The sequence below is a fragment of the Orcinus orca genome, chromosome 2 (genome assembly GCF_937001465.1).
Source record: "Orcinus orca chromosome 2, mOrcOrc1.1, whole genome shotgun sequence".
Taxonomy (NCBI): domain Eukaryota; kingdom Metazoa; phylum Chordata; class Mammalia; order Artiodactyla; family Delphinidae; genus Orcinus; species Orcinus orca.
In genome coordinates this window covers 107,991,337-108,014,663 of record NC_064560.1, presented here as the reverse complement: position 1 = coordinate 108,014,663, position 23,327 = coordinate 107,991,337, and the positions used below count along the sequence as shown (strand labels likewise).

The 23,327-nt window shown below is 35.3% G+C and overlaps 1 protein-coding gene across 1 annotated transcript in view; it reads right to left on the bottom strand.

Annotated features, from left to right (window-relative positions):
- Positions 1 to 23,327, bottom strand: part of SPPL2A (signal peptide peptidase like 2A) — a 52,366-nt gene that overhangs the window by 16,765 nt on the left and 12,274 nt on the right. The window contains exons 2-12 of the mRNA XM_004281277.4: positions 18,002 to 18,121; positions 17,091 to 17,273; positions 16,578 to 16,667; positions 15,957 to 16,090; positions 11,896 to 12,047; positions 7,571 to 7,667; positions 7,046 to 7,147; positions 5,983 to 6,064; positions 4,944 to 5,018; positions 1,070 to 1,126; positions 287 to 389 (exon numbers count right to left, since the gene is read on the bottom strand). Coding sequence (XP_004281325.2) covers positions 287 to 389; positions 1,070 to 1,126; positions 4,944 to 5,018; positions 5,983 to 6,064; positions 7,046 to 7,147; positions 7,571 to 7,667; positions 11,896 to 12,047; positions 15,957 to 16,090; positions 16,578 to 16,667; positions 17,091 to 17,273; positions 18,002 to 18,121 — 1,195 coding nt within the window. The remainder of the gene's footprint in view (positions 1 to 286; positions 390 to 1,069; positions 1,127 to 4,943; positions 5,019 to 5,982; positions 6,065 to 7,045; positions 7,148 to 7,570; positions 7,668 to 11,895; positions 12,048 to 15,956; positions 16,091 to 16,577; positions 16,668 to 17,090; positions 17,274 to 18,001; positions 18,122 to 23,327) is intronic.

Genomic DNA, 23,327 nt, shown 5'->3' with positions numbered 1-23,327 from the left:
ATACTTTCTTGGGAAAGAAGGTCAAACTGATACTAGTTACTTCTTCTAAGACACTTTTTGAGCCATGGAAAATATACTTTGGTTGTTACTATTTGGACTTTATCTTTTACCCCCCAAAACACTTTTTCTCCACTTCTGTCTCTGTGGCTGATCCCAGCTCTAGCTATAGCCAGAAATACTTAATACAGAGTAGATAACTTTTAACATTCGACATTTGATACTATACATATGACAGTGTTAAACCATCAGTATATTTCCACTCAAATTGTTACAAACAACCGCTTACCTGGTACAATAATGTCTCCAAAACCCAATATTGAAACTGGCATGAGGCACACACTCATTACTGAGAAATAGGCCAGCTTTGGTACTCTGATGACTACTGGTAACTGTAATTACAAAAAAAAAAAAAAAGAGGCCACCAATAAACCTCTTAGGAATCTTTACCCATATCTTTAGAAATGGAAGGAATGATATTAGAATAATTGTTTTAACATTTGAGAATTAACATTTTAGGAAAGCTTAGAATCAGAGAACATAAATTAGGCATATATACTCTGAATTTATAGAAAGCTTGAAAGAAATAGATATGTAGTTTTGGAAAAACAAAACCCAACACACATGTAGGGTTAACAGTATTAATCCAGTATCCGCATATCTAACCTTTTTCTCTTTCCTTTTAACCAAAAATAGGACTCAGGCCTTGAAACTTTTTTTTTTTTTTTTTGTGGCAATCTGGATTTTTTTTCCCCAAAGAAGAGTTTTGTCTCAGAGGGTATGATTTAAAGTCCAATGAACATATCTGAAATACAATCCTTACTTTCTCATGGGGAGCTGAGGGTTGAGCAGTGGCTTCCACCAAGTTTCCATCATTCTAGGATGAAACCCAAGTCAATAGGTATTTAATAATTTAGAATAACTAATAAAAGGGCTATATTTTGTGAGAAATAAAGTTTTACAATACCTTAACATGCACTACGTGACCAATGAATTACACAAGAAGGTAAAATTATTAACTGGACACACACACATACACTGGCAGCCATTTGTATTTAATTGCCATCCCTACCTTTTCATTATTTCCAAAAGGTCCAGCTGCAAGTTCAATCATGATACTCTCACCATTCTAAAATTGAGAAGAAAGGTGAAAGAAATTGTTCAATCACTTAAAGGGAACAATCTGCCAGTGTTCAAGACAGATTTGACCCCATGGCTCATGGCCTACTGTAAGCTGATGAAAAATGGGTTGTAGACTGATTTTTTCCTAAAACGGTCTCTGTAGATAGCAAAACTTGGAGTCATCTAAAACAAATTTCATCTAGCATGCTGTTCCACTTTATCAGAGCTCAACAATTGTCAGAAACTTACAGATAAACCACACAAAGATTATCCAATTGAGTTTGAGCACTGATTTATGCTGACAACTAATATCTAGCATTTCTAATGGGCTATAAATTTTAAGTGCTTTTAATTACATTTGTCATATACTATGTGTCCTTAGTCATTCTTAGCAATAACAATGAACAGAGACACAAGAAATATTGAAATTTTTTATATTTAGATTTGTAATAAATATTGGTAACTTTATTCACATTTGACCTTCCGACTACTCACCACAATAACAATGAAGCCAAACTTGAAAAGACCCAGCCCTAAAGAACTTGAGAACATTTCTCTATCCTGACTCCTGTCCAATTTCAGCCCTCCCTGCTTTTTATGCACCAATCAAAATATTAACCTTAGCTGAAGTTTTTCTTTGTGTATGCCTAAGGTCTTTTTATGTGGGCTGTGTTTATTAAAAAGTTATTTCCTGACAGCCAAATCTACTGGGGAGAGGGAAAACATTTAGATGTAGCTAAGACTGCATGAGCACCCATCTTACACTTCACATTATGATAAATACATGCCCCAAATAGGCAGTCGGAAGATAAATAAATGCTGAATTTTAGGAAAATTTGATTGATTAGCTATACTATTTGCCATGTGGGTGCGGTGCATAGGAGAAATTACTTGAGTATTTTTAAGAAGACTTAAAAATATTTTTAAGACTCACTGACACCTGAGCTGAGTAGAAAGAAGGCTAAAATCCTTAGTTACAGAAATCTTTTCCTCATGTTAAGCTTCGGGTTACAGAAGGGTTAAATCACAGGAATTTATGAAAATAAACTAATATTAAATACAGTTCTTTACAGCAAACTCCCATGATATGATTCAATTTCCAGATAGAGTTCACATTGGTTCATTTTTGAATTGCTATTTAAAACATTTAACTGAAGACCATTATTAACATCCTCTTATACATTCATAGATATCTACCTGAGTAACTACTATTTGCAAGATACTATACCTAGTGTGGTGGTGGATGAAAAAAAAAATGAAGACAGGCTCTTATTACCGGTACTCCTATGGCTACCTGTCCTGCCAACTCATTAACAGTCTACTAATACCAGGGTCAAGAACATGTTTAGAATGTCTAATATTTAATCCTTGAAATTTTCAGTGAAAACCACAAAAATCAGAAATTACGTATCTAATTTTCATTTTGAGTTGCCTAACAAACAAACCAGACTGAGAAGAAGGTGTTAAGGTAAATCTACAACAGTGAACACTAAAGAGCACTTCAATCTTTTCCAGTGGATCAGATTACTAGAAATCACATTCCTAGTCACTGGGAACAAAGAAGGAAAAAAAGAAGATGAAAAATTCCCTAAGCACAGAAGAAAGAAGACTCAAAGATATCTTTATTATTACCATATACCTTTAATATACTAAAACTTTTTATGGGTAGCGAATGGACATAGTTTGCTGGCAGACAAGTTTGGCATTTATAAAGTGATACTAGTGTTAAAACAGAATGGAAAAATAATTTTTTAAAGAGTTTAGTTAGGGGCTTCTCTGGTGACGCAGTGGTTAAGAATCTGCTGCCAATGCAGGGGACACGGGTTCGAGCCCTGGTCCGGGAAGATCCCACATGCCGTGGAGCAACTAAGCCTGTGTGCCACAACTACTGAGCCTGTGCTCTACAGCCCGCGCGCCACAACTACTAAGCCCACGTGCTGCAACTACTGAGCCCATGTGCCGCATCTACTGAAGCCCGCACACTCTAGAGCCCGTGCTCTGCAACACGAGAAGATACCGCAACAAGAAGCACGCGCACCGCAATGAACAGTAGCCCCCACTCGCCGCATCTACAGAAAGCCCGTGCACAGCAATGAAGACCCAATGCAGCCAAAAATAAATAAATAGAGAGTTTAGTTATAGTTTATAGCTATGCCCACTGTGCAATATATGTATCATATGGTATAACTACGTGTTGACTTATGGAAATGCCTTTGTAGAGAGAATGCTTTACTTTCATTATGAGATCTCTGATGGAGTGACTTATAGAAACATTTTTTTTTAACCAAATAAATTGACACAAGCTAGAACAGCTTTGGATAGAACTTTAAAATATGCTTTAGTAAATTAACAATTTTGTTATAATCCATAATACTAGTGCTATGCTTTTTTAGGTTACTATTGCAAATGAAGTCAGTGAGCCAGATGGCTCATCATTAAAGCATGGAAAGGTGCTAATGTTTTGGGACAGTTAACTACATTTGTTACCTAGTTGCAATTTTAGCTCCCCAATGGAGCACATGTTTGTCTTATGCCATTATAGCAAATATCAGAAATGCAGAGATTTCACAGATAGTAGGGGCTAAAGAATAAAGAACTACTAGGGAAAAAAGCAGTGATTATAATATCAATCACTAAATATATGAGAGTGACAAAGGATAAAGAAATGATATAAAGTTACAAAGCAAGACTCAAAGTGGGGAAAGTGGAAGAATTAAGCAATAATTAAAAATATGTTCATGAGACAGGAAAAGGCACAAGGTAGAAAAACTGGGCAATGAAGGACTACCACACTCATCCAACACCTCTCCCTTATTCTAAGAACAGCACCAGGATTTTATTGAGGAGCTAATGGTAAAGCTGGGAATAGATGAACTAATTTTTTTTAATTTACTTTCATTTATTCCAAGGATATTTATTGATCACTTATGAGGGTCAAAACACATGAGAAAAGTAAAAATACAAATATGAGAACAAATATAACTTATAAGTGAAGGGACTATTATTTGTGTTACAATAATTACTTTCAAATTCATTCATAGCAGAATTTATTAAGATTTAAAACGTGACAAGTGATTCCAGATTTTTGATCAGTCAACATTCAACAGATATTTGAGTGCTATAATTCTAAACTCATGGAAAAAGCCAGTCTGAGACAATGAACATATGGACAGAAGCAGAAAGGAAGAGCATGTGCCCCTGAGTCTAGTTTCTCCTGAGGCCAGGCCCAACCTGGCCTTTGCACATGTCCTGGGTAGATGGGACCTCTTTCATATAGAAAGGTTAGGTTGGGTTCTGGCAGTGGCAACCAAAAGAATCCTACTGATGGAAAGAGAGGATGGAATGCTAGCAATACTCCCTCACCTAACTGATTAGGAAACTGAGGGCTAAGTGACTAGCAGCCCAGGGTTATAAAGTTACAGACCTACACTTGAGGTCTTCAGACTTTCAGTGTGGTGCTCTTTCTTAGTCTCACACTAGGGTTACGGAAATCAAAGTAGCAATGACACTTTTTTTATTCTTTTCGCTGTCTATATTCTCTATAGCACATATTTATAGTTTTACAATAATAAGAAAAGTTACTTTAAAATGGGTAGGAAAATTTATATTCTCATGTTTACATCAATCAGGACAGATATTTTTATTTAGCAGAATGGCTTAAAGGCTTAAAAATATCCTCTACTAAAAGGCCAATTTCAATGATAATTCTCTTAAGAGAATTAAAACTCAGTCAGTGGTAAACATCTGCAAAATCAATACTCTAAGAGCATGTTTAAGATTCTCATCTTTTAGCATGTTTCTCATGGATTTCAAAAATATCATACCTTTGTGATGAATGGTGTTATGAAAACAAAAAATACATCATAGAGGAGGAGAAGGCTTAGAAGTATCACACATGACTGTTGAAAGAAACAAATTTAAAGGTCAAACTTCCCATATCTAAATTAAGAGATATTATTTTACAAATACAAATAAACATGTAACATACATTTGAACACTTTTTAAAGGCATTTAATGTTATTACTATTTGTAGTTTTATTCTACAAATCACATTCAAACTTTTATCTGCTTTAAGTCATTCTTTTTTTTTTTTTTTTTTTTTTTTTTTTGCGGTACGCGGGCCTCTCACTGCTGTGGCCTCTCCCGTTGCAGAGCACAGGCTCCGGACGCGCAGGCTCAGCGGCCATGGCCCACGGGCCCAGCTGCTCCGCGGCACACGGGATCCTCCCAGACCGGGGCACAAACCCGCGTCCCCTGCATCAACAGGCGGACTCCCAACCACGGCACCACCAGGGAAGCCCTAAGTCATTCTTTTAAAAAAAAAAATCACTGAAGGACTTCCCTGGTGGTCCAGTGGTTAAGACTCCGCGCTCCCAATGCAGGGGGCCTGGGTTCAACCCCTGGTCAGGGAACTAGATCCCACATGCATGTTGCAACTAATAGTTTGCATGCCGCAACCAAGGAGCAGGCAAGCCGCAACTAAGGAGCTGCCTGCCGCAACTAAGGAGCCCACACACAAAAAAATCACTGAATCAAAGAAATGTTCTTCCCTGATATCTAGTCTTGCACAGATTATATGAATTTGGCATATTATATGAATGATTAAAAATATTTTAGCTAGCAAATTAGTGGTTGCTTGGGGTTGGGGATTAGGATTGACTGCTAAAGGGCATGACAGAGCTTTTGAAAAGATAAGAAATATTCTCTAATTGATTGGGATGTTGGTTACAAAGTTACATATTTGTAAAATTTCAACAATCTGTACACCTGAAATGGGTGATTTAATTCTCTGTAAATTATACCTTAATAAAGTTGTTTTAAAAAGAAAAAAATTATTTTAGCTAGCAAAGTAGTATACTTTACCTTGAAGTTGGGTAACTTCAGTGTTTTAATTAAATTCAGACAGAAAGCAATCCCTAAAATATCCTGTAAAATCCAAGCCCACCTAAAATCAAAAGAAATTACTCTATTGTTTTACTCAGTTATTTTTAAATGGAACATTTCAAAAGAAACAGATCACTAAAGTAATACTGTTCAATTGCTATGATATGAGTATTCAATTATTAAGCAGCAATTATAACAACAGAAAAACCTCTTATATTCTCCATATTTAGTAATTTACTGCCCTAGTAGAATAATGAATACTACTACTACACTAAGAAAAAGTTGAAAGGCTACCTCAGAAGAATGTATATCATGTAAGTGCATATTTATCTTTAATCTTTGATTTTATACATGTCTCTTTTAAGAAAGGTAGCTCATAACAAAGGACATTGATGTTAATATACATCCAGATAGCTAAAACATAAAGGAAATGAGAGCTATACAACATACTGTACCAGAAACTGACATGAATAATTATCAATTATCATACCTGAAGCTGCCTAAAATTGTATGAGCTTTGCTCCCAAACTTTAGGCTGTTAAATCCTTTGGGGTATTAATAATTTTATTAATAAACTGTTAAATTTTTTATTCTTCGTGCAAATGGACAGATACCTATATATTTTCTGATATTTCCTTTCTCATATGAAAGGTAACATACTCTAGATATTCTTTCATATTTTGCTTTTTTCACTTAAAAATATATCCTGGAAATCACTGCATATTAATTCAGAGAGATCTTCATTCTTTACAGCTGCATTGCACTCCACTGTGCGGCTATACCATAATTAAGTATATTTTTGAAGCGTATTTCAGCTTAGATGTTTAAATCCTAATTCATTATTTCCTTCTCTAGACAACCTCAAATCCATTAGCACAAGATCTGCTTATTTAAGAATTTATTTAGCATGTTTCAAGACTATGATGTTCTGGGATAAAAGCCAAAAAAATCCATAATAATCATAATGAACAATTATAAAGGCAAGATATAAAGTAATCCATCCTTAGACTAATCTAAAAGTAAATACAATGAGTATTCATACCTATCTTCATTTCGAAATACAGCCCAAACAACAGCTATTGCTATGCACAGTCCAGAGAGAAAAATAAGTCTCACTTCAATGCTTTTGCCACGACACATAATCCTAAAAGAGAGAGTGAAATAGGTTAATTCACCCTGCAGATGAAACACAATGTTCAGTTAATGTAACAAATCAATGTTAGCCACAGTGACAAGAAAACTTCTGAAATATCAATTTAAAAGTCTTGATTTTAAGTATAACAAATGATACATAATAAAATATTTATCAGTTCAGTAGAACTGTGATGATGAAAATGCTTTATATCTGTGCTGTCCAATACTGTAGCCACTAGCAACATGTGGTTATTTAGCACTTGAAATGCGGATAATGAGACTGGGCAACTGAATTTTTAATTTTATTATTTTAAATTAAAATAGCGACATGCATATTGGACTGCACAGGTTTAAAATAACGTTCCTGTTTTTCCTTGTATTATTTTAAATTACAAAAACCAACATTATAGGCTTCCTCATAAGAGATACATACATGCATTGTCCACATGGTATCTTCTGAATTAGTGCAGCAAGACAGTTGTACAGACTCATCGCTGATGCTATGCAGAAAATTGCTATCATAACATAAACTAGAAAAAAAAAGACACTAAATTACATGAGAACAGAAAGAAACATGATAAGAAAATATTTATACAATCAATATTAATTCTTTAGCTTTTTTACTGGATCATAATACTTTCAATGCAGAGACCATACCATAATCTGAATTGGTTACTAAACTGAAAATATTTAGATCTTGAGCTTTAAGGGTGGGTATTTTATGTGTTGTTTTAGTTCCATTACACACTGGTAGGATTTCTTTAGGGGCTGAAGCTGGCTCCACAGTTTCTTTCTTTTTGAAAAAATTTACTATTTTTTTTTATTGAACTATAGTTGATTTACAATATTGTATTAGTTTCAGGTGTACAGCTTCAGATTCTTTTCCATTATAGGTTATTACAAGATATTAAATATAGTCCCCTATGCTATACAGTAAATCCTTGTTTATCTTTTTAATATATAGTGGTGTGTATCTGTTAATCCCATACTCTTAATTTATCCCTCCCCCTTCCCTTTCCCCTTTAGTAACCATAAGTTTCTTTTCTATGTCTGTGAGCCTGTTTCTGATTTGTAAATAAGGTGATTTGTATTATGTTTTAGATTCCACATATGTGATATCATATAGTATTAGTCTTTCTGTCTGACTTACTTCATTTAGCATGACAATCTCTAGGTCCATCCATGTTACTGCAAATGGCATTATTTCATTCTTTTTAATGGCTGCATAATATTACACTGTGTGTGTGCGTGCGCGTGTGTGTGTGTGTGTGTGTGTATATATATATATATATATATATATATATATATACACCACATCTTCTTTATCTATTTATCTATAGATGGGCACTTAGGTTGCTTTTATAATTTGGCTATTGTAAATAATGCTGCAATGAACATAGGGATGCATATATCTTTTCTAATTAAGTTTTTTCTTAGAATAAATACCCAGAAGTGGAATTGCTGGATCATATGGTAGCTCTAATTTTAGTTTTTAAGGAACCTCCATACTGTTTTCATAGTGGCTGCACCAATTTACATTCCCACCAACAGTGTAGGAGGGTTTCCTTTTCTCCACATCCTCTCCAACATTTATCTGTAGACTTTTTGAAGATGGTCATTCTGAGAGGTGTGAGATGAAACCTCATTGTAGTTTTGATTTGCAGTTTTCTAATAATTAGCGATGTTGAGCATCTTCTCAAGTGCCTATTGACCATCTGAATGTCTTCTTTGGAGAAATGTCTATTTAGGTCTTCTGCCCAGTTTTGGATTAGGTTGTTTGTTTTTTTGATATTGAGTTGTATGAGCTGTTTGTGTGTTTTGGATATTAACCTCTTGTTGGTTGCATCTTTTGCAAATATTTTCTCCCAGTCCATAGGCTGTCTTTTCATTTTGTTTATGGTTTCCTTTGCTGTGCAAAAGCTTATAAATTTAATTAGGTCCCATTTGTTTATTTTTGCTTTTATTTCTTTTGCCTTCGGAGACTGATTTAAGAAAATATTGCTACTATTTATGTCAGTGGCTCTGCATTTTCTATCATTCAATGATTCAAACTCACATGTTTGCTAAAGATGTCTATAAAGTGAGTTGTAGACATTTGTATTTAATTTAAATGTAACGAATGGAGCAATTAATAAAACATTATAAATGCTTTTTAAATTGCAGCTTAAGGATGAGAACTGACACCTACCTTGGACGTTAATCATGATGTCTATATTTTCCTACAGTGGAATTTATCTCTAACAACTTTATATGTGTAAAACTAAATCCACTTAAACAAACCTCTTTGTCTAGATACGATACTAAGGTAGTTAAAATTCACAAATGTTTTTCTATATTAGCTATACTTATTTGAGAATTATTTAAAATTAAAAACATTTGATCTCGCTATTGTTAAAAAGGGGGAGAAATTATTGTACTCTAAAAGTGTTTGTTTTCTGAACTTTCTCAAAATTTCACAATGGAAATACAAATTTTAACTGAATTTTGCAAATTCCACTAGATTTCAGAAAACTATAACTCTGTTTTGTATGTGAGAAAAGAGAGTAAACTAGAGACAGTAAATAAGGGATAGACACTTTCTAATTGGTGACCTTGGACAAATTATTTTTTCGTTCCCTTATTATTCGTTATTGTTATTATTGGATACATATGGTAATCTGAGTAGTAAGATTGACAGTCAAAGATTGCCAAGTTGAGTTTGGTTAGTCATCCACCAAAGGTCTCCAACCCAAGATTTAAAACTCTGGTGGAAATCATGCTCTGGAGGCCCTAAGAGAGTTTTAAGGTGTCTCATTCAATGTCATACTATACCTAAGAAAATGATTTGACATGAGAAAGAATTTGGTTAATATAACTATCTTTAGTTACTTTCTTGTGTATGACAACATAAAATGGTAAGGAGAACCTGCAATTTCGTACATTGAACATATTAAGAAATGGCAGCAATTTTAGCCATAACGAACCATTTGAAAGTATACTAAATCTTGCAATATCACACACCATTGTCAGAGTCATAATTAAATCCCATGTCCTAGGATAACCATGAGGTTAATTGATTTTCCTCCTACATTGAAAATTAGTTATAAGCAGGGTTAACTTTTTAAATACGGATGAGTTTAAGGAAATTCCTTACCAAAAATGAAAACATGCTTTAGGGTAAGGTAGAAAAATCTCTTTTTTCTGTCAAAGACCTCTATATATATCAACTGAGGGTCAGACACAAACAGTTGAAAGCTGAGAATTAAATCAGAAAAATTAGCTGTGCAATGATGACCTAATACAAATATCACCCTGGTATCCACTCTCCCAGCAACATATTGAAATATGAGTGATATTCAAAGAAAATTTTTTCTAATTGGAAATATATGTCTTAAGTATAGTTTTAAAGCTGCTGCCATAGGACAGGAGAAATTGAACAATAAGCTGAAACTAACCTTGGGGCCTCATTTTTCTAATCCAGAAACTTATACTAATATTCTCTAAATAAGCATTATAGCCTGTGGTGGTTTTTACAAAGGGTTTCTAATTCTCATCAGGCACACTCTCTCTTTCCCTGGGCTCCCTCCTCTTTTTGCTATATGTTGGCCACAAATAGCAAATTTCCATCCTAATAGACCACTAAGAAGACAGGCCAGGGGATGGGCAAGCCATTATCCTACCTTCTTAAAGGAAAAAGTATAATTTATTCTCTAGACCACAGGCAAGTACCTGTGTGTTTTTAGATGTAGTATGATCTGAAATGTTTATATAAGTAAAACAAAATTGGAGCAATACAACATCTTGGTTTGCAAAATGACAAAAAGAACAAACAACACTTTGGGGGTAAGCAGAAGCAATAAATCCATAATTTGAATAATCTTCTATTTCATATAACTATATATAGCCACCAAGAAATCCTTAGTCTGCTGCTTAGATACTGGCCTATTATGCTTTAACTGCAGAGAGGGAAACTTAAGGGCCATAGCAATTCTTTCAAGTCATCCATGAAGAAGTGTTCTTATTTCAAGACACTGTATATTTTTTTCTTTTTTTTTTTTTTTAAATTGGGGTATAGTTGCTTTACAATGTTGTGCTAGCTTCTGCTGTACAGCGAAGTGAATCGGCTATACGTATACATACATCCCCTCTTTTTTGGATTTCTTTCCTATCTAGGTCACCACAGAGCATTAGTAGAGTTCTCTGTGCTATACAGTAGGTTCTCATTAGTCATCTATTTTATACATATTAGTGCATATATGTCAATCCCAACCTCCAAATTCACCCCCTCCTCCCTTCCCACCTTGGTGTCCACACGTTTGTTCTCTACATCTGTAGGACACACTATTTTTTAATTTTTACTATTTTTAAATTGCTTTTCTTTTCTTTTTTAAAAATTTTTTTATTGGGGTATAGTTGTTTTAAAATGTTGTGTTAGTTTCTACTGCACAGCAAAGTGAAGTAGAGTTCCCTGTGCTATACAGCAGGTTCTTATTAGTCATCTATTTCATACATAGTAGTGCATACATGTCAATCCCAACCTCCCAGTTCATCCCACCACCACCCCCACACCGGACACAGTATTTTTTTAATTGGAATATATTTTTTTTAATCCCAGAGTAATAGGGGCCTAACACTTCTGACAGTTTAAAAAGTTCATATCACTCTTTAACTATTCACTTAAGTTTTCCAGGTAGAATGCCTTAAAGGAAAAGATAAATCTGGCAAAGTAAATAAAAAGATGTATGCTAAAAGTAGCAAATATAAAATATGATTTCTTACCCAACCATTTGTAGAAGAAATAAAGTAAGACCATCATAACACAGCAGATGACCACAAATATTACAACTGTTAGAGGACTAAAAGTAAAATATTCTTCCTTCTTTTTCCTCATTTCTCTATCTTCAGTGTTTGTCACTGCCTTCATGCTTTCCCTGCATAAACATACACAGGAACTTCAGCAAATCTCTGCCAAGTATAGTTATTTTAAAAATCTATCTCTAACACCAACTTAGATTTGTTTCTGATTACAAAGTAATATACTTAAAAATTACACACCAAAAGGAAATATTTAATCTAGAAAGTAAAAACTCCCTATAATTCTACCCTCAAGAGTTGATCTGTTATTAACCACTAACTTTTGAAATAGCATTTTTTTCTGGAGGCAAAATTGTTGAAACAGATGACATTTATTACATAAACAAATTAATGTGTATATTATCTAAATTGGAAACTACATTGACGTAATAAGTTTCAAATGATAACCAATTCTTTTTACACACTTAATATTACCAACTTGCAGATAGGAAAGTACTTTTAAAATTAGCTTCTCTTCAATGTAAAATACTAAATTCTTCTCTCAGTCAACTCAGTATTTTCTATATGTCTGTTCAGGGCTCACTGACATACTATGCAGGATTCAAAAGGAGTTCAAGACATAGCTTTGTCCTACCTTGATATAAGATAGCAAAATAGTTTCTAATTCTCCCAACAACATTGCTGGGTCACACAGCTAATAAAAGGCAGACACAGGAGTTGAAGAGGAAAGGGTCACAAGCTTCTTTTGTTGAGCAGTGAGTCTCTGTTCTGTCACCTAATTGTCTCTTCCCAGTTATATGGAACCCACTACATACTTTTCCAGCTCCAGTTCCTTCAACTCTGGTCTACTAAATTCTGTTCCCTTTTCATATATCCTGACCCTTTTCATCAGGTCTGGGCTCAATACAAACTTTAGGTTAAAAAAAGATTTATTTCTATGAAACTGTACATTTGCCAAACTGCTTATTTACCAACATGCCACTTTCTTATTAGAAAACTGTGGATTGGGATGGTTACTATTCTAGGCATCTGTGACTCTAGGGAGGCTGCCTGGGAAAAGAGCTGGGAGAGGGTCTGGGGAGAGACACACAGTACCTCCCTGAAACTGTAGAGCTGGATGACAGGGTATTAACAAAAGTTTCAATGAAAGTAGTACCTGAGTGGGAAAACATGCCAACCTTTGGTATCTATCATTGCAAACAGATTCATTTAAAGACATTTCTATCACAGAACATATATAAGCCATAATAATCAAAGAGTCATATATTCATATTCAGTGTACTAAAAAGCACCAGGCAATTTCTTGAAGGAAAACATATACTAGATTTAAATCATGTTAAAATAATATGATTCATCTTTTTAAAAAATCGTACTCTTAAATCAGCTCAAGAGCCACATGCAATGAAAAGCTAAGCTTTCTTTCCTGCCATCTTGAGTTTATGATGAGAACCAGTTATAAGAAGGACTCATTATAATAGACTTTAACTCTCTACTGAAAAGTCTTTATACAGAATCAAGGCATGTTTCCCTTTTGCAAAAAGTACCTCTTTCATTTGGCAGGGTAATTCTGGGTTATGAGATCCTGTTCTGATAAATTTTCCATTCCCTAAGCCTCATTCTCTTTTCCTTTTCTTTCAGTCTAACTCTCTTTACTTGCTAAATAACAGTCCTTGTGTTATTTTTTAAATTAAGATATAATTGACATATCATATTAGTTTCAGATGTACGACACAATTTGATATTTGTATATACTGCAAAATGATCACCATAATAAGTCTAGTTCACATCCATTACCACACAGTTAAAACATTTATTTTCTTGTGATGAGAACTTTTAAGAACTACTTTCTTAGTAACTTTCATATATGCAGTACAGTATTATTAACTATGGTCACCATGCTGTACATTACATCCCCAGGACTTATTTATTTTATAACTGGAAGTTTGTACCTTCACCCATTTTGCCCCCTCCCCACCTGTGGTAACCACCCATCTGTTCTCTGCTCTATGAGTTCTTTTTTTTTTTTTTTTTAAGATTCCACACATAAATGAGATCATTTGGTATTTCTTTGTTTGACTTATTTCACTAAGCATAATGCCATCAAAATCCAGCCATGTTGTTGCGAACAGTCCTTATGTCCTCAATAATTCTACTTTTTATGAAACTTTCTCCATTTTATTACTGATTCATACTCTCTTTCTCTATACTGTCACCCCCACCACCACCAACACACACACTTAGTTCTTTCTATCTTTATCCTGCTCTTAGAATCAGCCTCCTCAATTTCAAAATCCATAATCCTGCAGGTAAAGGACATCTCTCCCAACCCGGCTACTGAAGGCAACACATTCTTTGCTTTTGCCCATCATGTTTTATGAATAAAAGAACTTATACGTGCTGCTCTCCCACCTCCAATTTTCTTGAGGAGGAGCCTGCCCTGACATGTATATGAAGCTTGCCTTGCTAACTCAAAGTGTGGTCCACGGGCCAGTCTGTCAAAAATGCAGAGTCTCAGCACGCATCCCAAGCCTACTAAATCTGAATTTTTAAAAATTTTAATGAGCTCTCAAGACAGTTTGTATGCACATTACAGTTTGAGAAGCACTACTCTAGAGAAGAAACAATTTACATTATAATGTAACTATAGTGAAGATATATATTAAATGGAAAAACATTTTCAATGAATCAGTAGCTTTTGGGAAATTATTTATAAAGTTTCACCATATAATCTAGAAAATGATTTTGGAGCTCTTACATACTATGCTTTATAAAGATTAATAATGAAGAAAAATAATGCTTACTCATGTGAAATCATGTGACTAATACATGCTGAAATGTGTTTTCCAAATATGTAAAATATTTTAAGCTCAATACTCTAGGAATCTACACATGTTAAACCCTAGACTTCTCTCTTGATGAAAGTCAATCAAATTTTAGTACTTTAAGAAATTACAAATAAGCTTATTAGCTTTGGCTAGCGTCAAGTAAGCCCTTTTTAATGGAATCTATAGATCAATTCACAAGTGAATATATCGTCCTTTATGCATAAAATAATATGCTCTGAGCACAATTTTTTACTCAGAGTTATAAATATGAACTGATCCTTCTAAACTACATTGCTGGGACTTTCCTGGTGGTCCAGTGGTAAAGAATCTGCCTTACAGTGCAGAGAATGTGGGTTCGATCCCTGGTCAGGGAACTAAGATCCCAAATGCCGCGGGGCAACTAAGCATGTGTGCCACAACTACTGAGCTCACACACCACAACTAGAGCCCGCATGCTGCAAACTGCAGAGCCCACGTGCTCTGGAGCCTGTGCGCCACAACTAGAGAGAAGCCTGTGCCCCAACAAAAGATCCCGCATGGCTCAACGAAGATCCTGCGTGTCACAGCTAAGACCCGATGCAGCCAAAAGTAAATTAAATACATAAATAAATAATAAATAAATCTTTAAAAAAATAAACAAACTACATTGCTTGCTTTAGTCTACAGCCAAAGGTACGTAACTGTAAGAAGACTGGGCCTAGGTTGTTATTAAATAGAGAAATCTAAATTTCACATACATTTGGCATTTCTATATTTAAATTAAAATATGGACATGTTTAATTAATATCCTTAGAATTACTAAAGCATTAAATAGAATGATGAGGTCACACTGTAATGACTCAACTCAGGAGGAGCTGAAAAACTTCCCACCTTCTCTTGTTTATTTTCTTCCAATCTAAATAGGCACATTAGAATGTTAACTATCTCCACCTTTTCTGGGAGAGGTAATTAAACATTTTAATTTAAGAGTCTCTGGTGAAATTTCAATGTTTCCTTCCCAGCAGAAGAACAAGAGGAACCTGTGACTCCCTTCTTCTCAGTGAAAAGTTAAAGACCTGTATGAGGACAAACCTGGCAATCTAATGGTCAGCACTATATTCTAAGAACAAGCAGAACTTTATCTGTTGTTACACGATAAAATGATTAACAAACAATTTTTAACCATTTATCTTAAAAACAATGAAGTTTAATTAAGCTTACAATTCAATTAGCCCACTCCAGTATCCTCCTAATGCCACAGTGAACACAGCAATTACAAAAATAACCACCATAGTATAGTCAAAGTTAGGCCACGATGGAGAATACATTTTCACAGTAATGTTATCTCCGAGAGTCTGAAAGGCAAAATAACAGTTAATACACTGGAATTAGTTATCTTTTTACTATAGCATATGGCAGCAATATTCCAATTTCATTCTGGAATGGACACTATACATAAGATAGCCAAGAATAATAGAACTGTTTTCACAACATGATATATAGTCTCTTGTCAAAATTATGAGGCTATGCTTTGGTTTATTAAATCTTGAAAGTGCAATGTTCCACACATCACATTTTGTTCAAGGATTTAAAGTTAAATGATACAACACAAAGATTTTTAAAGAGGTCAAAGTAAAGAAATATCCCTTCTAAAGTCAGGACTCTGAAACACCTTGTGCTCAATGGGGGGGGGTGCATACTTTCCAAATAAAAACTTGATAGGCCTTTATAACTTCCTGTTAGCAAATGGAACACATATAATAATTTAAATTAAATATCATGGTTAAAAGTAAAAAGCTGTACTATTTATCAACTTTATCTAATATATAATTACTAATTTACCTGCTTTGTATCTTTAAAGTCTTTGTGGTTTATAAATGCAATCAGTATTTTCACATCATGAAATTCAGATTTGTTCCCTGAGGGAGGAAACTAAAAGAAAAAAACATATTGTGAAGACTTATGAACTACTAGTGTATTTACAGAATAAAATACAAGTTATTCATTAAGTACAAACATTACATCTTTTTAAAGTAATAAAACGAAGTTTCATGTGTTCTTAATGTTATAGTAAGAGTTCTCAAACTGGAATCCTTTTAGCATAAACTTAAACTGATATTTTACACACACATACACACACACACACATTCCTAACATAGTCTTGTCTACTTTAGGAATGGAAAAGAAACAAAATTTTCCAAACACCTATCATAACCAGAATGTTTATTTAAAAAGAATCCTACCATCAGATTATTCAAAACTCAGCCCCTAAACCACACACAAAGAAGATAGTTCAATTCCTGTGAAATTTGATATCATGAATTCAAAAGAAGTTATTATAGTTTTATAACTTACGAGGACACTGTTATTGGCAACCAACAATGCTTCAGCACCTCCTGTTTGTGCAATTCTGGCTTTTTCAAGAAAATGGCACGTTCCCCACTGTACCACAACTGCTTTGTTCTTTATTCCATCAGGAGGAATATCAGAAAGGTTGCACAGTGGTGTGGTAGTCAGATTCATCAAACTAATGGAAGTCTGGAAAGAAGAAATGTCTTTAATATTATAAATATCATATTTCACCCTAAATGCATTCAATGACAAAGTGTCAACATTGGTTTAATACAAGGTTCTTTTTTTTTAAAAATTTTATTTATTTATTTATTTTTGGCTGTGTTGGGTCTTCGTTGCTGCACACGGGCTTTCTCTAGTTGTGGTGAGCGGGGGCTACTCTTCATTGCGGTATGTGGGCTTCTCATTATGGTGGCTTCTCTTGTTGCGGAGCACGGGCTCTAGTCACGCGGGCTTCAGTAGTTGTGGCACGTGGGCTCAGTAGTTGTGGCTCGCATGGCTCACAGGCTCTAGAGTGCAGGCTCAGTAGTTGTGGAGCCCAGGCTTAGGTGCTCCGTGGCATGTGGGATCTTCCCAGACCAGGGCTCGAACCCGTGTCCCGTGCATTGGCAGCTGGATTCTTAACCACTGTGCCACCAGGGAAGTCCCAAGGTTCTTTTAAATGAGAAATATTTGATGACAATCAGGCTTTGAGGCAAGTATTTTTATTTTTATTTATTTATTTATTTATTTTGAGGCAAGTATTTTTAAATTCTCTAACTTGTTTTTCTCACAGACAGAAATACTTAAGCAAAAGCAATAAATATTTATTAATCATAATATAACTAGTTTACATTCTAAAACATAATAATCACTCATTCTTACCATTCAATATTTTTATGTTTATAAATAAATAGAAGCTGTGATTTACTTACTGCGTTTTCTAGGGTACTTGGAAGAGCTGTCCAATGAGGGTTATATAGCATGCAGTAGTCCTTAGATGGTGAAGGCATGCCATTTCCAGATGCATGCAGGATTGCTTCCTGAGCAGCTGTCTAGGACACAAACAATAATTTTCACAGTGGCAATAATTCGGCTTGCCAAGAACTAAGGATTTTAATAAAGCTATTTATATACAGGTTTGACCACATTTCCTTAAGGGGGAAGGTCCTCCAATAAATTGATTTCTTCTTGTTTGAGGAAGTGGTAAAACTGTACATGGTTGCCCAGAACACATTCTTTAAGGAAGATAAGTCACTTTCTTACAGGCCCTTGTTATAAGGGCCATATCCCAGGGAGGAATCTTGTTATGATTTTATAAGTTCAATACTCCCTTTACAGTCTGAAACTTTATTTCCCAATCTCTTATGAGTTATTATTCCATTGTTCATATTCTATAAAAGAAAATGAACTTGAAGTCCCTCAACCTATATTACCTTCCATATTCTACGAGTAACTGGGGTGAAAAAAAAAAAAAGGTATCATTATTTCTAAGTGCTATCTTTGGAAGAGAACCAGAGCAACTGGAAATCTCAAGTTTTCAAGACCCTGCAACTGCCTATTCCAAAAGACCAGTCTAGAGTTTAGAGTGGAAAAAGAAGATATAGAAACATGTTCGTTCCTTTTACCTCATTTCTCACTACCTAGAAAAGAGAGACAAGAGGTAAGAAGTGACTAAAAAGAACATCCATTGTACATGGGGGTGGGGGGTGGGAGTGGAGCCTATGACATGAAGAAACAGCCTAAGATAACTAGAATACCACTCCACATCTCAATTCCCTTCAAACTTGCATCAGTCCAGATCCTTCCTCTCTCCTCCTTTGAGAAAATCTTACTCTACAACATAAGGGAGAAAAATGATTGTTTGGCAGATAAATATGTTGTACTACTAAGCCTCTGCCACTAAAGCATGCATTAGGTCGAGCTACAGGAAACTGCTGATATTTGATCATTTTTGATCTATAAAATTGTTTATTACATAGAAGTCAATTTACATGTCTAAGAAGTACAGAAATGCTCTAATCCATGCTCTCCTACCTGAAATCTCCCTTGAACATTCGAGATTAGAAAACTTTCTAGCATACTTGGGACTTTATTAGCTTATGGATCTAAACAAGTATAGGGAATTCTTGAAACATGCCATCAGATTACATAAAGTAATTACATAAGGAATCTACTTCTGGAAAAAAGAAATGTAGTTTTCATTCAGCTATATACTTGGTGGCTATGAATGGATTCTGACAGGAGAGGTAAACTGATATGTTAAATTCTTACTGTATACAAACTATTTTTAGGTGTAAACAAACTACACAAATTCAACAAAGTATATTTAGGTTATTGTCATACATTTATTTGATTCACTGTCACTGTTTTATAAATGATGGCTCTGAGACTCAGAGTAGTTACTAACAACCTACGTAAGGTCACACTAACATCATCTACAGTTCTAACTATTGCTGGTAATTTTACAGATAATCATAAGGGTTGATTAGACCCTTATGACATTAAATATTTTTTAAAGAATACTATGTAAGTGAATTGGGTACTTCTTATTGCACCCAACAAAATGGGTACTTCTTATTGCACCCAACAAAATGGCGCATGATATCAGGATGTCCCGCTATTAGCAATGCTGAGTTTGATTATTTGGTTAACATAGTAACTGCAGGGTTTCTCCAGTGTAAAGTTAAATATTTTTTCCCCTTGTGATTAGTAAGTAATCTGTAGTACAATGTGAACAGTTCAGCAACTTATCACCTAGTGTTTTAGCCTCCATGCCTGAATTTAATTTTACATATTATGTTGGGGGTTGTGAAATGGTGAATGTCAATCCTCTATATTTATTAGCTTGTACTCTTCTTTTTTTTTTATAAATTTATTTTATTTATTTATTTTTGGCTGCGTTGGGTCTTCATTGCTGCGTGTGGCCTTTCTCTAGTTGCAGCAAGCGGGGGCTACTCTTCGTTGCAGTGTGCGGGCTTCTCATTGCAGCGGCTTCTCTTGTTGCGGAGCACGGGCTCTAGGCACGCAGGCTTCAGGAGTTGTGGCACACGGGCTCTAGAGCACAGGCTCAGCAGTTGTGGCACATGGCCTCAGTAGTTGTGGCTCGCAGGCTCAGTAGTTGTGGCACGCGGGCCCTAGAGCACAGGCTCAGTAGTTGTGGAGCACGGGCTTAGTTGCTCCGCGGCATGTGGGAACCTCCCAGACCAGGGCTTGAACCCGTGTCCCCTGCATTGGCAGGTGGATTCTTAACCACTGCACCACCACAGAAGCCCTTGTACTCTTCTTTTCTAAAAAAAAAAAGAGCTTTACTCTCTCTCTCTACCACCTTTTGTTTACTATCACTAGAGATTAATTGACTTTTTAAAATTCAATGTAGTGCAATTACAATTATTTGTCTGATGTTCAAATTACCCCAAATTTGGCCAGTAGGGCCTCTTCCACCTTGCTCTTTGTATCCTTTTGGCAAGACCCCATTAGTCTTTGAGGACTTCCTTGTTTTAGGCTGACTTTATCCTTTACCTGCCATAGGTTGGAACCAGTAATTCTACTAAGCTCCTTTTAGAGAGAACTGTATTTAAATTAGGATTTGGGTTTTAACAATGCACACTGCTGAAGTGGTATAACCTTTACAATAGACAATTGGCAATATCAATCAAACTTTTTTAATACTTATAATTCTCTGATTCATATCCTACAGATGTATTACATAATGCACAAAGATTATACAAAGATAGATGTACGAGGACATTCACTGCAATATGTTATAGCAAAAACAAAAAACATCTTCCACAGATAAGAATCCATTACATTATGGTATGCATAGTACACAGCTATTAAAAAGAAAGAACTAGAGGACTTCCCAGGTGGTGCAGTGGTTAAGAGTCTGCCTGCCAATGCAGGGGGCACAGGTCCGAGCCCTGGTCTGGAAATATCCCACATGCCGTGGAGCAACTAAGCCCGTGCGCCACAACTACTGAGCCTGAGCTCTAGAGCCCGCATGCCACAACTACTGAAGCCTGAGCGCCTAGAGTCCATGCTCCACAGCAAAGAGAAGCCACCGCAATGAGAAGCCCACACACCACAACAAAAAGTAGCCCCACTTGCCACAACTAGAGAAAGCCAGTGAGCAGCAATAAAGACCCAACGCAGCCAAAAATAAATAAATGAATAAATAAATTTATTAAAAAATTTAAAAAAAGAAATAACTAGATCTACCTGTAGAAATAGATGTCCATGGTGAGAAAAGCAAGTTCCAGAAAGATATTTATAGTGTTTTCTATTTTTATAAAAATGACCCCCCCCTCAAAGCTCCCTATATGTATTTGTACTGTAATGTGAACCTAAAGAATGATGTGGAGAGAGATCAGGCTATTAAAAAAAAGGAGAGGAAAACAAAAGCAAAGATGAGGGTGTAAAAAGATTGGAATGAGAAAATTTAAAAAGGAAAGAAATAATCAAACAAAACAAAAAGGTATGAAGTCCCTCTCCTCTCATCCTGGTTCTCACAGTCACCCCTTAGGGGCTTCTCTTATGTCTTTCCAGATACTATCTATGAATATTTAAGATAGATAGATGTTGGGTTGGCCAAAAAGTTCCTTCGGTTTTTAAGTAAAAATAACAGACACATTTTTCATTTTCACCAAGAACTTTATTGAACAACGTATTCACCCTTTTGTTCCACTACCTTCTGCCATTTTTCAGGCAACTTCATAATTCCCTCTTCCCAAAACTTTTTATATTTTTGAGCAAAGAACTGTTCCAGGTGCCTTTTACAGTATTCCAGGGAAAGGAAATGATTTCCATTAAGAGAATTTTGTAAAGACCAAAATAAATGGAAACCCAAAGGTGCAATGTCTGGTGAATATGGCGGATGAATCAGAACTTCCCAGCCAAGCTGTACAATTTTTGCCTGGTCATCAAAGAAACATGAGGTCTTGCGTTATCCTGATGGAAGATTATGCATCTTCTCTTAACTGATTCTGGACACTTTTCATCAAGTGCTGCTTTCAGTTGGTCTACTTGGGAGAAGTACCTGTTGGGATTAATCATTTGGTTTTCTGGAAGGAGCTCATCATAGAGGACCCCCTTCCAATCCCACCATATACACAACATCACCTTCTTTGGTTGAAGACCGGCCTTTGGTGTGGTTGGTGGTGGTTCATTTCACTTGCCCCACAATCTCATCTATACCACATTATTGTACAGCATTCACTTTTCATCACCCATTACAATTTGTTTTAAAAACAGAAACTTCGTTACGTTTCAGTAGAGAATCGCGTGAGGAAATATGGTCAAGGAGGTTTTTCTCACTTAACTTATGTGGAACCCAAACTTCAAAGTGATTAACATAACCAAGTTATTGCAAATGATTTTCAACGTTTGACTTGGATATTTTGAGTGTGTTGGCTATCTCCTGCACGGTATAAAGTTGATTGTTCTCAATTAATGTCTCGGTTTGATCGCTATCGACCTCAACTGGTCTACCCGACCATGGAGCATCGTCCAGTGAGAAATCTCCAGCATGAAACTTTGCAAACCACTTTTGACACGTTCGATCAGTCACAGAACCTTCTCCATACACTACCCAACTCTCTTTTTGCGTTTCAGTTGCATTTTTACCTGTCTTGAAATAATGAAGCATAATATGCTGAAAACGTTGCTTTTTTCTCCCATCTTCAATTTAATAATGGCTATACAAAAATTCACCAATTTTGATTTTTTTTAATGCACGCTGATATGACAACTGTCACATTACAATCTAACAAAATTGCTTCGAATGAAGTTAAAGACAACTAAGCCTTACCAGAGCCATCTTATGGAAAAACCGAATGAAACTTTTGGCCAACCCGATAGATAGATAGATAGATAGATAGATAGATAGATCTCAAACATATACATTGTTGTCTGTTTTACACATATGGGATCATACTATATATACTACTGTGTAGCTTTTCTCAAATTTTACTTTTTAAAGTTTATTTCTTTGAAGTATAACCGATTTACAATGTTAGTCTCTACTGTATAGCAAAGCGATTCTGTCATATATATATTCTTTTCCATTATGGTTTATTACAGGATATTGAATATAGTTCCCTGTGCTATACAATAGGACCTTGTAGTCCATCCTATATATAATAGTTTGCACCTGCTAATCCCAAACTCCCAATCCTTCCCTCCCCCACGCCCCTCCCCCTTGGCAACCACAAGTCTGTTCTCTATGTCTGTGAGTCTGTTTCTGTTTCATAGATAAGTTTGTGT